We start from the raw sequence: 20,261 nt of genomic DNA, 5'->3' as shown, positions 1-20,261 counted from the left end.
CAGTACTAAAAAGTACACGACTCTCCCAATAGCGAGTGTGGTGAAAGAGACTACTTTAGGTTGGCTAAAGTTTGGTTGATAAAGGGAAAGAGATTGAGTGTCTGATAAATCGAGGTAAAATCTGGGCTCCGGCGGTGGTAGAAGCAATGGAAGCAAATGAGCGTATGGCAACCTCAATGTTTGTTCATGACTTCGATCGAATTGGACATACTTTTGTTGTCATCGCATGCATCGTCGCAATGAAGGAGCAGATCGAGAATCATTTACTGTTATTTACGATAAAGATGGTGTGATTGTGGCCGCTTTCAGGCGTGGAGATATCCGTGTGCTCATGCAGTCGCTGCATGTATGCATACTGGAATCAATTCATACACTTATGTTGATGAGTGCTTTCACCTACAAGGATATTAAATATATACAACCATGAGTTCAGACCGATCCCAAATGAATCTTATTGGGACAATCGAGATCATGATGAATGGTTGCCAAATCCACTACTTCGTAGAAGTCCAACGGGTCGACCGGAATCTACTCGTATTCATACCAGTATGGATATACATATTAGAGAGAAAGGCCAACCGAAGAGGTGTGGATTATGTAGAGGTGAAGGGCATTCAAAAGAAATTGTCCAAACCTTCCACAGTATAGACCTCAGCAGTAATCTTATTATTTTATAAATTTTTATATTATATGCGATTCAATTACTCGAGTACATATTTAATAATTATTATTTAAATTTAATTATTTAACTTTAATGATTTAATAATAATTAATTAACTTTAATGATTTAATAATAATTACTTTAATGATTTAACTTTAATGATTTAATAATAATTACTTTAATGATTTAATTTTAGTGATTTAATAATAATTACTTTAATGATTTAATTTTAATGATTTAATGATTTAACTTTAATGATTTAATGATTTAACTTTAATGATTTATAATAATTACTTTATGATTTAATGATTTATGATTTAATAATAATTACTTTAATGATTTAATTTTAATAATTTAATAATAATTACTTAATTTTAATGATTTAATTTTAATGATTAATAATACTTACTTGACTTTAATGATTTATATTTACTGATATAATAGTAATATATTCGATTCATTACTTTAATTTGATACAAATAATTAAAATAAGGATTACAACTCTTGTCGGTGTCGGGGTGTTGTTGAGTAATAATGTCGAGGCCCACGTCGGTTTCGTTGTTGTCGTTGCACTTATTCAGGAGTTTGTTCAGCATAACCAACCTGCTCATTCATCGAGGGCATAGGATCTGGTGTTGTAAATACATGCCCACCACCACTATGCTCTCCCATCTGAGGACAAACACTCGTACTTGTGATCATAGATGTCATCTGATCAAAATCATTTGTTGCCCCAAACATAGGAGGGAACATGAGTGATTGATGAGGAACATGCTGAGGAGTGTAGGGCGTAACACCAGAATCACCAACCATTTGACTAAATGATCTTGTGTGATCAAAAGATTCTGGTGGGATATTATCCATTGTCTCTTGTTCTGCTCCACGGTGAGAAGAACTCCCACTCCCACTCCCACTCCCACTCCCACTCCCAGTCCTTCTTGGTTTCTCGGGTTTACCGAATTTTTTGGTATACTCTATAAATTGTCGCCTTTCTCTGATCGTTGTCAAGAACGACTTTCCACGTTCCCAAAAATAATTCAGGTAATCCGAACTCTTGAAGTCAAAGTCATCTGGTTGTATGGGAGTGAGCGTTGGCAAGTATGAACCCCTGTTGTTCCAATGATTGATATGGTTAGCATGCCTCACCGACCAATCCTCATCGACCCTACCCCGCCCATCTAATCGATGGAGAGCATCATGATTCTCTGGAATGACTGGAATATGTTGGTGGAAGCCGAACTGCCTCAACACTCTATCGGCAAATTGGAACTCCATAAACATGAATGGATCAATGGTGTAACAGCACACCAATATTCACAACCCTCCCAGACATGTTGCGGTACGCACGACATAATTTCTTGATCATGGTACGGCCTCCAAATAAACTATAAAATAAAATTATATAGTTATTATTTAATTAAATAATTATAAAAATCAACAAATTAATAAATAACAATATTATAATATAACATAATAAAAATAAATTCACTTATTAATTTATATATACCTCAACTTTGCATTTGATGTCAATCTTAAACCTAACTCTTTCACGTTGTTGTGCGCCAACCCCGTTCTTTCTATTTATGCCTCCATCTGTATACCAATCAAAATAAAATTTTGTAATTATTTTTCATTTACAAAATATTCTTTATTAATTAAAGATAAAATTTTAAATCAATAAAATTACCTTCCGGCAAGAGGAAAGTTAACTGCAGTTCGGCTAATCGGTGTTAACCATGGAATTCTGTACCACGCCCACGATTGTAATAACTCGTGCATCCACCGATTTCAGTCGTGTACGCATCATTAACATTAATGATGCCTTGCACATCTCGCGATACAAGAATGCCAATATTGCTGATCCCCAACTATACTGACGGGTCATAAAGAAGTTCTCCAAAAACGGAAGATATTGTATATGGACAAGATTACTGGATTTATCTGGCATCAAGATTCCGCCGATCAAACGTAATATATATGCTCGAGTTGCATATATAATGTCTCGCTCACTACATTGTGGATCGAGCTTAAACTCATTTGCCACCAGGATAATCTCAGCCGTGACCCTTTTGCTACATCTTTGTCTGGTACCTTCCCAAGGTAACGCTCACATATTGCAAACATGTCAAGATCTGTATTTCCAACCACTGCCATTCCATTTGTAGGAACCCCTAGTTGTAAAGCCACATCCTCCAAAGTGATCGTACATTCACCACATGGAAGATGAAAAGTATAGTTTCTGGTCTCCACCTTTCAATTAATGCACTTATCAAACCGGGGATCAACCGAAATTCTCTTACAAAAGCAACATCATAAAAACCCACTGTTTTCAATTATCAACAATACGTTGATCTGGCATCTCACAGTTGATAAGTCGAGGACGAATGACTCGTTGTTCGTCATCCTGCAATTTATTAGTCATTGTAATTAGAATTAATACACCGTTCTCAAATAAAAAAATAAGTCGATCATATTACCAGTTCTCCCAAATTACTCGAAATGTGTCGACCATCTAGCCTCAAAAGAACATTTTCTTCGGCCATGTTTCAACAAATCTAGACAAAAAATAAATAAATATTACACTCAATTATTACATTGTTTTGTTCAAATAATCAATTGCATGTTATCTACTTTAATAAAAAATAAACATCAAATATAAAATGATCCCTAACTATTTGCTTCTCAACATTTTCAAACTTTGCAATTTAATCACTAAATTTATAAATTCTTTCAAATTTAACCAATTAAGCATATTAATACTAATTCAAGCATAGTATACCAACTTTTTATAATTTACTCTAATTTCTTAAATTCCTCAAATTTTGCAAAACGATCCCTAATTACTATTTGGTTCTCAACATTTTCAAAGTTAGCAATTTAATCCATAAATTTTAAATTCTTTCTAATTTAACCAATTAAGCATACTAATACTAAATTCCAGCATAGTATAGCAACTTTTAATAATTTACTCTTATTCCTTAAATTTTACAAAACGGTCCCTAAAACTTTACAATGTTCCAAAATGGTCCCAACCTTATTTCAAATTATGTAACAACATATAAATTATTATTTCAGAGTGTAACAACATATAATCACAAAATTAATAAACTTATGAAACTAAAATTATGAGATCAATATGAAACCCTAAACCTTTAAAACAAGAATCAAATGAGATCTAGGGCTTGAGTTTAAATTACCTCAGGCTATGCTTTGTGATCTTACTGCTGATCAATCTTCCTCTCAAGCTCTCACTGCTTCTGTAATTGTGAATTGCCTCAGCCCCAAACTCTCACATTGCCTCAGCCCGAGCATTCTCTTATAAGTCGATCATATTACCATGCATTATTGGATTTATTTGTTAAGAAGACGCTGAGCTATCCAGCCTTCCATGCAAAGACGCCGAGAAATCCTTACCTAAATGTAAAGAAGACGCCGAGAAATCCAACAGTTGCATGCCCCCCACATGCAGACGTGCAGGACCCCCACATGCAGACGTGCAGCCCTGCAGGACCCGTGCTCTCCCACATGCAGACGTGCAGCCCTGCAGGACCCGTGCTCTCTCCTTGCAGAACCCGTGATTTCTCACGTCCAGTCCCATGCACAGCACTGAAGACGCCGAGATTTCCTACGAAGAATCCAACTGAAGACGCCGAGAGATCAATCATACATGCACAGCTCCCACGCTTCCACATCTGCTGAAGACGCCGGGATATCCAAGTTGAAGACGACGACAGCTCCATCTAAAGACGCCGAGCTTTCCATATTTCCTATAACAATCACCCCATTTGGGGAAATAATAATTAAAGTGCATTATTTGGGGAATTAAACCTCCCCGTATGCATTATTCCGGCAAAATAGCCAGAAGAGTTTAGTATTTTTTTCCGATCAAAGAAACAACTGAGCAATGCAAAAATGACGAAGAAAGGAGGCGATAGTCCAAACAAAAATTAAAAGCTAAAAATTGTATTTGTCATTGTTAATCATTGGATCGACTTGAAATAAGATATATTAGTCTTATTGTCAAATAAAATCTTTCTAACGTTGGGATTGACAGACAATCGCTCTATTTAAAGAAAACTCAACCTTTGCAACAGTTGACAATTTAAAAAATAGAATTTTATTTGGAGAAGACCATCTTAACATTTTTAATAGTAACTAATGATAACGAGTGTAATGAAATCAATTTGATAAAGTTTAGTCATCATAGTAAATCACCTAGTAGTAACTTTATTAGAATTTCGTAGTCAGACCGCCAATCTAAATTAAATACTGTAACTATGGAGCTGATTTTTGGAATGACATTAATAAATTCATCTCATCATTTTGTATCATTTCACCTATTTAAATTTTTTCAAAATCTTTTTGACAATGATAAATTTTCAACCCAAAATCTAATAAAAATGATTTTGATCTACCATCTTCATCATACAACCAAGATATATTGTTTATTTTCTCTTTTACCTCCCTACTATTAAGAGTTGAAATAAGATGTTCTAATGTCAATATATATATATATTAAAACTTTGCAAATATTTTTTTTAAAAACCACAAAATTAGAAAAACTTTTTGGGACTTTTCATAATCTTTTTTAAAAATGTTCCATTATAACATGGTTAAAAAATTGATAAAGCTAATTAAAACCCAAGCTCGAAAATTTTGAAAGTTGGGTAACTAAAACAAAAATACAAACAAAGTTGAGTGTTGAAAAAGTAATTTACCCAAAATGAAAATTTGCATGTTAAACTGATCAGACCATCCACATTTTGAAGTTGATATGGAATTTGTTCATATCGTTTGTTCCCTCATAATTGGCTTATGAAGTTCTGTTTAGCCTATTGGCATTTGTACACAAGTCCAACATTTTAAGTTATGCGAAGCTCCATAACTGCAAGTTCATATGCTTCAAATTCCCAACTCACTGGATCTTTACAGCTTTGAAGTCATATGGCAAAATGAGTAATTTTGGTGGACAATGTCCAACCTAAAATTTCCAGGTAGCCTCTTATGGAATCCCGAGTTCTCGATGTTTCTGTGACACGAAATGTACAGAGTTGCTAAAAGACATTTGTACAATTCTAATACCAGACAGAAAAACCTATTGCTTCAATGTCTTCCACTGTAAGTCAATGAAACTTATCACATCATTTGCTAACTATATTAGCTAACCTATCAAAAGTTCATGCATTTCGGCATGCAAGGCATGGCACTATCACAAGGAAAAGATTGAAGTCCTTATTTTGTGTGATGGCACACAGATGACTTCAACCCCAAATCTAATGGTCATGCATTGGACAAGGTGCCTTCCCCAATGCAGGCAATGAGCTTCTCCATTCCAACCGAAATCATCCGATGCCAAACCAATCTGCAATCGCAAGTATAAATTAACACGGAGTTTCACTATTTTTTTTTGTTTTTGATAGAATGACATCCGCTATAGTATCACATTCTAATGATTCTTATGCCATATCCAGACTTTCAAATTTTCGACTCGCATTATTTTTGGACTTAAAAAGCAATCAGAAATGTTGGGTCACCATTTAAGGTCATTTGAGAGTAACAGATAAACTGTCAGAATTGAGACTTCATGCTTATCACCGCTAAGCGACTAACAATGGAAAAGCCATTTACCATAATGTTATGCAGAATTCATAGTCTCTCTCTCTTCCAACCATCCAATATTATCGATCAACTCGGAGAACGTTGTTACGTATTATTCCATTGCTTGTTGTCTCTCTCAGGATCAAGTTTCCATTCACCATCGACAATGAATTTTATCTGCAATTAAACAAGATAATGGAATGGAAGCAATGAGTAATGGCAGATTCATTCCTTTAATCACATCAAGACACTAAATGATATTTAACGACAACATTAGATCCAAAAATCATGTACATTTAATATCAGTCACAATGGATCATCTGTTTTCAATCAGAAAATGAAAAGGAAGAACTTATGGATTCCTTAAGATATAAAGTAAGCTAGTCGACCCCTAACATAAATATTACCTTCATTCTACACAATTTTCAAAAACAGTGTTCTGAACTTTAAGATTTTAATGGATTCCTTAAGCAAGCATTAAAGAAGTATTCTAATAATAAAATACACTTTTGGTCCTAAACCAAAGAGCCCTTTGACTAATTGATCACAATTAGCGTGGAGGCTGATGCCCTTCATATGATGACTTGTAGTGTAGTTTTGGATCAAAGAATTTTATTTAATTACCAAAAAAAACAAAATGAACAAAATAATTTTCACCTTTGCTTTATAGTTAGTTTTGAATAGCATGCTATTCAGTTGGTTATGGTTTCTGAAAGCCAAATAGTGTGGTCTGGTTTCAAAAGTCCTAAAAAAAGCTCATTTTTGTAGCAATAGACATCGAATTTCTCTTATCATTATAAAATACAAAATAGCACTTCTAGGAATATCTCTAGGAGTCTATGCATAAAATAAGCACGCAGCCCTTCAAAGTGAATTGAAAACCAAATGGTTTCAATATTTAACATCAAAATGCATAGAATTAAGCACATTAATGTGTCATCGGCAGATGTAGCAATGAAGTTGTTTTGTTATTTGGTAGAAGTTCATAATACCTCATATACCCCGGGATAAAGCCATAGCACTGTTGACCAGATTTTGAATTTACTGGAACGTGTATAAACATGACATATATAAGCAGAATTACAAAAATCAAGAGAAAAAAGATAGCATACAGAACCGACAAAAAGAGGTACTTCAAGTCCAATGAAACATCATTTGCTAGTATTTTTCAAATTTCCTTATCTATATGCACAGCATTTAGAAAATTCTCGTGGATAGAATCAATTTTGTAGTCCTACCATTAGTAAACGTTACTGGTGGGTGAAATGTAACAAGTTGAGTACTGTATGCTAATAATAACAATAATGTGATCACACAGAAGATATAATTAAATCTAAAGACCAATACTCTAGCAGAAAATTTATTTGATGAAAGAGAACATTTAACACCTTGACTTGATGGGGTTTTCGATGGTAGAAGATGGCTTATGATCCATTTTAATCCGATGATGCCAACCATTGAAGCTACCAGATACCTCCACAATTTCACCATCTCCAGAATATTCTAGTTGCACCTATTATAGCAGTTCAAAATTCAGTTTCATTTGTTTTGATATTTGCTTGAAAAAACAACAATAACAATAAGCAGGAAAATTATGCGGGAGATCTACTGTAAAGGATATCAGAATCTTGTTCCTGGAATTATATTAGTAAGAGATAATTATTAAGCTCATTAAAAATATACTATGTTACTTGGACTCCTCATTTTTATTAAAGTACTGGTGTCCGACACTCGTGTCAAACACATAGATGCATGACTATGACCTCCAATGACCATCCAAATATATGGAAAAACTTAGAGAAGTCTTATCATACCCATGTCAGATACATACGGGCATACCGCAATCACATCCGAGCCCGAATAACATAGAAAAAACATTAAAAAGTAGAGGAAAAACAAAAACAAACAAAAGCCAAGCAAGAGTAGCAAGACTGTTATAAAATGTACCTCTTGTAGGCCTGATAGGCTTTCCTCAGCAGCTTGCAATTCAGCATCTTTCTCAGAGACAAGTTTTTGAGCTTTCTGGATTTCCATTTCAGCCTTGGTTTTCAGGGAAGACAAAGCCATCTGGAGAAAAGAGTGATAAGAAAAATATACCGTTAAGAACCTAAATAGATGCATAGCATTTCAATATAAGCTTAAAAGACTATATATACAGACACCGAAGTTATTAAATAAGCTCAAACAATGCTCCCTGATATTGTGCAAGAACCACACAAAATGCTCTATAAGAAAAGAATCAGGCAAGAAAATAGCAAAATGTACCTTTTCTTTTTCAATCCGCTCCTTCAAATGGGACAATTCTAATTCCTTTTGGTGCTATTCACACAAAGAGAAGCAATAAAGATGCAAAATGGTTCATTTATGTAAAAAAAAAAAAAAAAAAACTTTACATACCGACAAAACTATAAAAATAGTTAGTAGTGATAGATATTATACGTTAAAACTATATACCAGCATAAACTTGAGATGGTTAATCTCAATTAGATCGTCCCTTCCAATCGTCTGCAACAAAGAGGAGCATACAATAAGATATATGTGTGAAAATAAACACTGAATTTCAACCAAATTAGAACTGGAAACAACTTCAGAATCCAAACCCTCCCTGTCTTTTAGTGTTTGAGCTTCCCTATTATCATAAATGCAAAATAATTATCAGAAGGCTTAAGCCAATCAAAACAAAAGAAATTGAGTAAACAAATTATTTTACTCGAATTGAATGAAGGTGCAATATCCATGTTTATTATCCATGTCTCGGCAGCTTCAACAGTAAGTTTAACTATGTTAGTTGGACCCGAATGGAAGTGTTTTCCAAGAATTTCATGTATTTGGAGGGTCCTTAGAGGATTGTAAAACACAGGTATTTCAAGAAAAATGAAGATCCAGAGCAACATAAAAGTTTAATGCAACTAACTAAACCACTCACTGTTAACAAATTATAGCAAGGAAAGTTGAGTATTCCAAATAATCATAGACTTTAAGCAGAAAGTAATTCTGAGTTGTAGATCTAGTACTTTAAACTGTTTGAACACTGAGCTAACCTCCAAGGTATGTAATCCATTGCTACTGGAGGAGCAACCTGCTTGGCAACTGTTGCACTTCCATTCGATGTGATGGGAGCATCATAGGCATGTCCTGAGCGTTCTTCAATTCTATTCATAGATCAAGTAGCTACTTCATTATTAGTTCCGACAACTTCCTTGCTTTCTTTCTCACCACTTCCATTTAATATCTCGTAAACATCATCTGCATAGCCAGCAACAGTAGATACTTGAATTCATGTTTCGAACCCACCGGATAAATAAAGGGGAAATCTTTTGAAGTTTGAAACAGACACAGGGACCATCTAAGTTAGCTAATTGAGGAAATACTAACAACTCCAATTTGTGTTTCAGATGTCCATACCAAAAGCAGAAACCATCCTCATGAAATGGAACACAGCAATGGTTAACAAGACGATGTGACAAACTAGTGTATCTACAGAAACTTACACTCGATGGCATCCAAATCTCCATTCTGAACAAAATTTGCAACTTTTTCCTCCAAAGTTGACACGGCTGCAGGTTCTTCAGGTATCAAAATACTAGTATCAGAATTATGACCCAGATTAACGTTCAAACTCCTAGAATAATTTTCGTCAACTGGGAAAAAAGATGTTGACGAAACATCTTCAACCATAGCGCCTTCCATTTCATTTTGATCTCCCAAAGTGGGCACTGTAGGTTCCTTCGTGTAATTATGGTCGGCAGAATCAACACCCTCTCCAACTAAACTATTTCCCATGTTGAAAACTTCAGTTGGCAAGAAGACATCTTCGATTGCATTCTCACTCTTTTCATATTGACCTTTAAAAGTATCTTCTGAATCACCAGTGGCATCATGCTTTTGAGCTACACTTTTCTCTGCAAAAAATCCATTGCTGTCTGTTTTAGGTGAGTTCGAAAGAAGCTGTTTGATAGGCTTGTATCCTCTTCGTTTAAGAATGTTAGCCAGATCATTCCTACAATAGAACAATTGAGCAACAAGTGAAACAAATTTCCTTTTCTCCCACCTCACTCCTCCCTTTTCTCTCTTTTGTCATCAGTATATAATTTGACATCAGAATAAGTAAAATTGAATAACATAATCATATTAACCTAAGACCCTGGTAGATTCCATAATCTCAATCATTAGTAGTTTAGCAACACGTATATCTCCAAAATCAAAACTTGGTTTCAATCAAGGCCAAAAGGTTAAACTTTTCATACAAAACCACAATTTCCCTACCAATTCAAACAACAAATCTAAATTTGGACTCTACCAAGGCCAAAAGATTAAATTTTTTCATACAACCCACAATTTCCCTAACATTTCAAATAACCCATTTTCAATTTAACGAAAATTAACCAGTAAAAAAAGGAACAAAAATTATGAACTTTAACTGTAAAAATACCTTCCATGCTGAGAAAGCTCTTTCAAGGAGGGAACATGACCATCCGGAAGCCCAACCGCAGCTACAAATTCCCTTATATCAGTACACAGTTCCTCCTTGCTCTTTACCTTTCTCCCACTCCTAAAACAATAAACAAATAACAACACCAATGATTAAAAAGAAAAAAACAGAGAAAATGAACTATTAATAAAAAAAGAGTATTTTATACAAAAAGTTCAAACCTGGGTCTTTTAGTAGAAAAAACACATATCTTTAAGCTTCTTCTAGGTTTGTATTCATGGGTTATCCAGCTCCGCCATTGTTGTGCCTTCGATGCGAAGATGGGTTTATGAGAAGAAAGGGACAGGAAAGTTGGGAATTGAAACAAAGTTGTCATTGTGGGTAAAACCTCGTTGCAGCATTGAAGTCTTAATTATACTTCTTTAATGCTTTCATGTCGGACGAAGGAATCATAGAGTTGAGAGTGTACAGGTTCATATATAATAATTATATATACGAGTGAAGTTGAAATTGCAGGTTTGAGACTCCGTTGAGAATATGCTGAATACAGGGAGGTGGTTTGCTGGTGTTTAGAGGATTTTCCATTTTGGGGTTTAAAATTAGCATACGGGAGATTTTTAACTGTCAATTCAATCTTGCGATGATTGAGATGAAATCTCAGCAAACAGAAATCTCTGATATTTTTTTTGTTCCAGTTAAATGTTTAGTTTAGATATCAGGGTGTTCATCCCTTTACTCTAATTTAACATAATTTAGTTCTTTCATTTTATTATGTTATTAATATGTCAAAATCGATAGCATTATAAATGGACGAGTTCAAAATGAGTTATCTTTAAATTCAGATTCTTTCTTGTTTATACTAGTTTCGTTTATTTTAAATTATATTTTTTTAGTAAAAAAAATATTGAAAAATTTCTGTGAATTACTCGGGATTGTCTCCGGAAAGGCGGGCTAATATACGATTAATATACGGCGTTACCAGATACATTATAATATATTTACAATATTCGGTTTATCGCTACCGGAAATATTGAGTAATAATAATGTAATAGGTATAAATCATGAAGAAATATTAAAAAATTTGGCAACCGGTAAACTTAGCTTAACGGTTTGTATCGATACAAATGAAAAATGGATCGCTCCATAGCAATATTACAGGTACAAATATGACAAAACCGGTCCCAAAATGACAAAACCGGTAAAACGCTACCCGATATATTGAAAGTGTCGATAATTTAATATAAGTATCGAAACTTTCTGAATTTAAAAGAGAAGAAGTTATAGCACCTATAAAGTGTCGATACTTTAAAAAAATATATCAATCCACAACAATATAACAGGTAAAAATATGATAAAACATGTCTCAAAATTGACAAAACCGGTAAAACGATACCAGATATATTGAAAGTGTCGATAATTTAATATTAGTATCGACACTTTCTGAATTTAAAAGAGAAGAAGTTATAGCGCCTAAAAAGTGTCGACACTTTATTAAAATGTATCGATCCTTACTAATATAACAGGTAAAAATATGATAAAATAGGTCTCAAAAATGACAAAACCGGAAAAAGTTACCGGATATGTTAAAACTGTCGATAATTTAATATAAGTATCGACACTTTCTGAATTTAAAAGAGAAAAAGTTATTGCGCTTATAAAGTGTCGACACTTTATGAAAATGTATCGATCTATAACAATATAACAGGTACAAATATGATAAAACATGTCACAAAATTGACAAAACCAGTAAAATGATACCGGATATATTGAAAGTGTCGATAATTTAATATAAGTATTGAAACTTTCTGAATTTAAAAGAGAAGAAGTTATAGGGCCTATAAAGTGTCGATACTTTAAAAAAATATATCGATCCACAACAATATAACAGGTAAAAATATGATAAAACCGGTCTCAAAAATGACAAAACCGGAAAAAGTTACCGGATATATTGAAAGTGTCGATAATTTAATATTAGTATCGACACTTTCTGAATTTAAAAGATAAGAAGTTATAGCGCCTAAAAAGTGTCGACACTTTATGAAAATGTATCGATCCTTACCGATATAACAGGTAAAAATATGATAAAACAAGTCTAAAAAATGACAAAACCGGAAAAAGTTACCGGATATGTTAAAAGTATCGATAATTTAATATAAGTATCGATACTTTTTTAATTTAAAAGAGAAGAAGTTATAGCGCTTAAAAAGTGTCAATACTTTATGAAAATGTATCGATCCAAAAAATATAACAGATAAAAATATGATAAAACCAGTCTCAAAATGACAAAACTGGTAAATAGATACCGGATATGTTGAAAGTGTCGATACTTTAATAAGTACATGTAATAAATTATTGATACTTTCAAAGAAATATGTAAATATCCTATCGAAAGTATCGACACTTGACATAAAAGTATCGACACTTATGTAGTTGTATCGATTAAATATAAATAACATATTCGGTGTAAATATAAAGGCATTGTTATCCTCTGAAAATATATAGAGTTTTTGAAATCGAAGCGTAATTGTTGTTGCATTTCAGAAGGCGTTTCTACGTGAAGTTTTGTTTGTTTGTTGCTGCAGTCGAATCGAAAGGTACGCTGTTGAAACCCTAGTTTTTTATTATTACAGTAATGGAAAATAAGGTTTTTATGTGTTGTTGTTTGGGGGGTTTTCGAAGTAAAGAAGCATTTGAGACCGAATCGATACTTTTAGTTAATATTTATAGGTAAAAATGATATTATATGTAGAAAATGATATTTTAGGTTGTATAAATGTGCCGACACTTGTTGTAGTGGCCATTTAAATTCTTTTGAAGACCAACCGTTTTACCACAAAGAGTGGTTATTGATTTTTGTATATTGAATAAAGTGTATGTAAGCAGTATTTGATTTGATTTGATTTGCGCAAACTGATATATGAAGGAAAAATGAAGTCAATGAGAGGAAAGCAACCAAAGGGTGGATATATGTACTTCTAGTAAGTATCAGTCTTTTTGTTATTATTGTTGAAATGGTAATTGGATTAAAACTTTAATTTGATTACAAATTGTAAATGTTGACAGTATGGCCGAATGCAAAAGGATGAAGGAAGATGGCACACACGACGGTTCGATATGTAAAATGAAATTGACATTGAGTATTATTTAGCGTTAATGTATTGATTAAAAAACATTTACGCTTAATATTAGGTGACAAAAGATGTGAGGTCGATATGGAATTCGATGAGTGATGCCGAAAAAGAACCTTACATCACACAGTCAAGGAATGATAGTAAAGAATACAAAGAACATATGAAAGCACATGAAAAGAAGGTATTCATTAAACTTGTAAATACGTTGATACAAGATATATAAGAACAATAACATTATATATTGTTAAAAAATGTAGGAAGTGTCGACAAGGTGCAACATAAAAAGGGTGAATTCATTAATTGAACACCTTAAAGAGAAGGATCAGTTGAATGTGCTGAGGGAAATGGGGTTTGGATCATTGATAGGAGTAGGGGATCGACCAATTCGGAGGGAATTGTGTCGATCCTTGATGGAGCAATTTGATGTCAAATAATATATTGCTAAATATGGTGATTATTCATTCAGTCTGGGGGTATCGACTGCTGCAGCCGTCTTGGGGGTACAAAACAAAGGCAAAAGTGTTGTAGAAGTTTGTAGGAGTAAGAAATGGAAAGCACTTGCCTCCAAATTTGGTTTGAATCAGAAGATGACATATGCTGAAGTTGAAGAGGTTATCAAAAGTGGATCTTACGGGGGGATGAGCTGAAGGCCCGAGTTCTATTGTACCTTGTCGGGATATTTCTTTATCCAATGGGTGATACGTCAACGAACAAGGAATATATGAAGCTCATTTGCGATGAAGGCTTGAACGGTGAATTCAATTGGGCTGAATATGTCCATTCGAGATTGATTGAATCAATAATCACCTTTCAAAAGGGCAGCCAGAGATACCTCAAAGGGTGTATAGCAATCTTAGAGGTAACTGAGTTAAAGAATGTTTTTGTTTTTTATATAAAATGATAGTATAGTTATTATATAAAATGATAACTTTTATTATAAATGCAGGTTGCACTGTTTGATTTTTGGTCGGGCTGTGATAGTTTGCCGGCTTATGAAAGAAACGGAGTGGCACGCATCCGTGCATGGGGGAAGGAAGAGGTGGTTAGAGTGATGACGAAGTTGAAGTTGGATAGACCGAGGAAGCTAGAAATGATAATAAATGTAATTAAATAATATTAAGAATATAATCAATGTCTTAATACAAATTTAATTTTGAAGGTTATTGTCAATGAGGTAGAGGAGGCAGAGGAGACAGTGGAGAAGGAAGAAAAGATGGTTGGAGGGGTGGATGACGGTCGGGGGAATTACGGTGAGGGAAAACAGAGTAAATTCAATATTTTGATTTCTGAATTGGCTGATATTAAAAAAATCCTTTTTGATATTCATCAAAGACAATCAAGAGATGAATAGACACTTGAGAGGCATAAGGGGGAAGTGGAAGGAAAGGTAGATGTAGTGGTGAATGAAGTTGAGGTGTTGAGGGAACTTAATCTGTTAACGGGTGGAAAAATTGAAGTAGTTGTCAAGGAGGTTGTGGAATTGAGGAGTGAACTTACGGGGCTGAAGGAGGTGGTTGAGAAAAACTTAGATGAAGGGAGGAAAATGAAGGGTGAAATAAAAGAGATGAAGAGCTATGTAGAGCAAAAATATGATGTACTGAAAAAATTTGAAGAAAAGAAGATGGAGGAAGAAGAAAAGATGGAGGAAATGAGGAGAAAGGATGTCACTAACATCTATACACCGGAGAGTGTTATAAATGCATATTTGGATTCGGAATGTCATGCACCCCATAAGAAGAAGCAGAAGGTAAGTTGAATAAAAGAAAACTTATTTTAATTTGTATCATGTTGTTGTGACTAAAATTTGTATACAAAAATGTAGGTTGAAAAAGCGGTTCCAAGCGGAATTGTACCGGTCGAAGCTGCAATTTGTGATTATTTATGGAATAGTGGTTAGAATCGGGGTAAGTTAAATATATTGCTTTGTGAGTGATATTTAAATATTTCATGACAATATATTAATCCTAATGATTCATACAGATGTTCTGTAATCTCAATGGGAAATCAATACGCTAGTGTATCCGACGTTGCAACGTTGAAGCCTAGTGAATGGGTTGGCGGTGTGGTAAGTAGACATCGATTAAAAGTTAAAACCTATTGAATATATTCTGATTGTGTAATTAATTTTGTTAGGTTATTGATTTTCTCGCCTGGACAGTATGCTACGATTCTAAAAAGTCAGGCCGGACGATTGGCTACATTACATACCACTTAGCGGTGAGTTAAATTAATAAATGTTGAAAAGTAATGTTATAGACGGTAAATTAATAATGATTGTCACGAAATTGCAGCAACATGTTTTGGACAACGTCTGTATTGAGGGTATTGTGAGTTTTTGGGGTCCCATGTTGCATAACTATGAGAAATTCACCAACTGTGAGAAGGTAAGACACCATACGAATAGGCATAAATGATGTTTTTGGATATATAATGTTGAATTTTGTCAAATTGGGTGTGAAATTTGTTACAGATCATGATCACAATAAACCACAATAATTCACATTGGTATCTGTTAGTGTTGGATATGGTAGACTGTGTTGCAACTGTATATGATAGTCTGTTTACATCAGCAGCAGCTAAACAAAGAGTGAATGATGCTAAGAGATTGGTATGTATGAAAGGAAATTATGTCAATTATAATGCATAATTTATTTGGATCATAACTTCATATTTTTTTAATGCAGATGAAAATATTAGATAGTTATAATAAGAAACGCATTTGGGTAGGAGCATGTGGATCTCTAGGAAATTTCCCCTTGCAAAGATTCAAATTCGCGGAGCATAAGATGAACGAGCAATCGAATGGACATGATTGCGGCATTTATGTGATGATGTGGATGGAATCGATTGGTTCTAGAGGGGCTACTTGTGATTTTGTAAGTAGAATTAAAAATTTGTTTGCGGTTAAATTGTTAAAAGTCGTAGATTGAATGTTGTGGTCTACAATACTTAACGTACTGACAATTTGAATATAGGTTGTTGGAGAATGGGATCGTATGCGAATATTAAACGATCTCGTAAGCCACAATCAAAATCAACTAAGAGAGAAGATGACAAAAGCTGCCATGCTACACAAGAATAACAAAAGGAAGGGATGATGCAAATGCATGGTTAATTTGTATAAGATTTTTAATTTTGTATACGATTTATAATTTTGTATGTGAATGTAATTATGTATGAGATGGGAAAAGTTATCCAAATGTTTTTTGTGCATGTTTCTTATACACAGTAGGAGTCCTGTTCTTTGTCTGCATTATTCCAAATGTCACTACCATAATTGTCATCATGTGCAGGACTGAATGACCATTCCATATTTAGGTATGTTCAATAACTACAAAATGCAATAACTTTAAAGTAATAGGTAAATTTACAATGTATGTGGCAAAAATAGAATATAAAAATGACAAAATTAATAAACACAAAGATTTGATTCCAACATTTTGTCCAAGTTTGGGAACTTAATAGGTAAAATATATCGGTTTAATGAGAGAATAGGTAAACTTAAGTGTTGATACATTTATAACAAGTGTCGATCCCAAAAACATCGAAAACCATAATTATAATGTCATATGTAAATTAGCAATATAACCGGTCTAAATATACAGGTTTTTGAGAAAATATGTGTACAAAAAGTATCGACACAAATAGAACAAGTGTCGATACTTTTTGTCCAGAATGTATTTCAAAAACAAGTGCCCTAAAAAGTGTCGATACATTTGTAACAAGTGTCGATCCCAAAAACATCGAAAACTATAATTATAATGTAATAGGTAAATTAGCAATATAACCGGTCTAAAAATACCGGTTTCTGAGAAAACATGTGTACAAAAAGTATCGACACAAATAGAACAAGTGTCGATACTTTTTATCCAGAATGTATTTCAAAAACAAGTGCCCTAAAAAGTGTCGATACATTTGTAACAAGTGTCGATCCCAAAAATATCGAAAACCATAATTATAATGTAATAGGTAAATTATTCATGTAAATGGTATAAATATACCGGTTTTTGAAAAAACAGGTGTACAAAAAGTATCGACACAAATAGAACAAGTGTCGATACTTTTTGTCCAGAATGTATTTCAAAAACAAGTGCCCTAAAAAGTGTCGATACATTTGTAACAAGTGTCGATCCTAAAAACATCGAAAACCATAATTATAATGTAATAGGTAAATTAGCAATATAACCGGTCTAAATATACCAGTTTTTAAGAAAATAGGTGTACAAAAAGTATCGACACAAATAGAACAAGTGTCGATACTTTTTGTCCAGAATGTATTTCAAAACCAAGTGCCCTAAAATGTGTCGATATATTTGTAACAAGTGTCGATCCCAAAAACATCGAAAACCATAATTATAATGTAATAGGTAAATTAGTAATATAACCGGTCTAAATATACCGGTTTAAATTGAAAACATGTTACCATAATGTATCGACACATTATTAACTTGTGTCGATACCTTTTTAAATTACTCTTTTTTTAAATTTATTATAAATATGATACAAACTCCAATCTAAAAATCCTAGAACCTAAAGGCAGAAAAGAACTCATCGACACCGACGAATACCAGCGTTCATAACTGTTACGATCAGGTATTCAGGTAGATATTTTGATATTTTGCCATAAATTAGGGTTTGTTTGATTTATAGATTGGTCTTTTTTTCCTTAATGTGTTTTTGTTCCAATGTAACAGCATCCACACCCAAAATGGCTCCAAAACGTCAGCGTCAAAAGCGGGGTCTTTCTCAAATCTCTTCTCAACCCACCTCTTCCCAACCCAGCTCTTCTCAACCATAACCTCATTCTCAAACAATCGTCCCTTCTGAGAAAATCAGGTCATTCGAAACTGACAACTTTAGATCCGATGCGGAGAAAGAAATATGGCAAAGGAGTTTTAAAGTAAGGAAGATTCGTCCCGAACGTCTCATTGACTTGGGTTTCTTATTCGATGATAAATATGCTTTTAGTTTTAAATCCATGTTTAAATCTTGGGGTTGTCTTGAATTCCTTGGTGTAGAACCAAAATATTACCCCAACCTAGTTAGAGTCTTCTACAATAATGCTTCCTTCGAGTATGAGCCTAATAAGAGTAATATAATAGGAATTAATACCCATGTCATGGGGAAGGATATATATATATATCTGGAAACTATTGCGAAGGGTTTAGGTGTAGCGAATAAAGGGGATTCAGATGAAAATGATGTAGATTGGTCTACAATTAAACGGGTTGCTAGAAATAGCCCAATTCACCTAGATCTAGAGTATAGAGTGTTTCACAAAATGCTGACTTGGTTTATTCGGCCTAGTGGGGGAAAACATTCAATGCTTCGAGACAGAGATTATTGGTGGATAGCAAAGTATAAATCCAAAGCCAAAACGGCTCCAAACATTGCTAAACTGATTTTTAATACAATTGTATATATAGTCACAAAGGGAACATCAATTTCAACTTCACTACCATATGGATGTGTCATCACCCATCTGTTAAAGAACAAAGAAGTTGATTTTTCGTTTGACTCCCATGTTCGATTAACCCTCAAGATTGACATGTTATTTGTTAGAAAAGCGGGATATGATTTTGTTGAAAAGTCGGTTAGAAGCGTGTCAAGGATGTCGGATTAGATCTAGAGAGGGAGGACAATGAAGATGACCAACCAATGGGAGACGCAATGATGAAAGAAGCTACAGAAGCTCCAGAAGCTCAAGTTGGACAGGATGTCACAATTACGACAGTGATGAAATACATGGTCAATTTTCGGGAGCATATTGATTCCCTTGTGAGCGGAATGCGAGCCGATATTTCATCATTGCACGATGAAGTCTCCATTTTACGTGACGAATTATGGCAACGACATCAAACGAGTTAGGTAATTAATTATTTATGTTTCTAAACATTTACACGTTCTGAATTGTATTTTATTTTCTTTTAACAGATGTGGACAGCCAAGCGGACAATGAAGATGACGATGAAGATGATGATGATCCAAACAAGTATATCGTGTCTGCAACGCCGCTTGCAAGAAAACTAGTAATTTTTTATGTCAATGGTGTCCTTGCCTACATCCCAAGATATCCAGAAGGTTTCAATTATGTTAATTTGTATCCATTATTTTAATATATAAGCTTACAACTTTAATCTCATTTTCTTCATGTTGCAGATGTTATCCTCAGAAATGGATTATATGAATTTATGCAATTTTGTTTACAGAATTTTGTTGTTGCCATTTGGTCATCCAAGATGAGGTTAGAACTATTGAGCAATTCAAATTACTATAGCCAAAATCGTTAATATACAATTAAATGTTAACATTCAAACTTGATTACAATCTCAGGCATAACATGGACCGTGTACTTGATAAACTACATTTGTTCTCTGACCACTTTCTATTCGTTTGGGTAAGATTATTGTCATTACGCTTTGCTAACTTTAATTTCTCT

At 33.8% G+C, this 20,261-nt stretch overlaps 1 protein-coding gene across 2 annotated transcripts; it reads right to left on the bottom strand.

Annotated features, from left to right (window-relative positions):
- Positions 1-5,534: 5,534 nt before the first annotated feature.
- On the bottom strand, positions 5,535-11,082 carry LOC120207527 (protein PTST homolog 3, chloroplastic-like). Of its 2 annotated transcripts, XM_039206979.1 has the most exons (9): positions 9,751-9,844; positions 9,301-9,505; positions 8,714-8,888; positions 8,525-8,578; positions 8,207-8,326; positions 7,648-7,772; positions 7,252-7,303; positions 6,290-6,436; positions 5,535-6,023 (listed from the first exon to the last, which is right to left on the bottom strand). In XM_039206979.1, the coding sequence occupies exons 2-8, from the start codon at positions 9,417-9,419 to the stop codon at positions 6,365-6,367; spliced, it is 717 nt and encodes a 238-aa protein (XP_039062910.1). In that variant the 5' UTR covers positions 9,420-9,505; positions 9,751-9,844; the 3' UTR covers positions 5,535-6,023; positions 6,290-6,364. The 2 variants fall into 2 exon arrangements, with proteins under 2 accessions (XP_039062910.1, XP_039062911.1); XM_039206980.1 differs by lacking the exons at positions 5,535-6,023; positions 6,290-6,436; positions 7,252-7,303; ... (2 more) ...; positions 8,525-8,578; positions 8,714-8,888 and adding exons at positions 10,043-10,259; positions 10,692-10,811; positions 10,913-11,082.
- Between the last annotated feature and the right edge of the window lie 9,179 nt (positions 11,083-20,261).

Source organism: Hibiscus syriacus, unplaced genomic scaffold (assembly GCF_006381635.1).
Source record: "Hibiscus syriacus cultivar Baekdansim isolate YM2019G1 unplaced genomic scaffold, ASM638163v2 tig00014862_pilon, whole genome shotgun sequence".
Classification (NCBI taxonomy): Eukaryota; Viridiplantae; Streptophyta; class Magnoliopsida; order Malvales; family Malvaceae; genus Hibiscus; species Hibiscus syriacus.
This window is presented reverse-complemented; position numbering and strand designations above follow the sequence as displayed.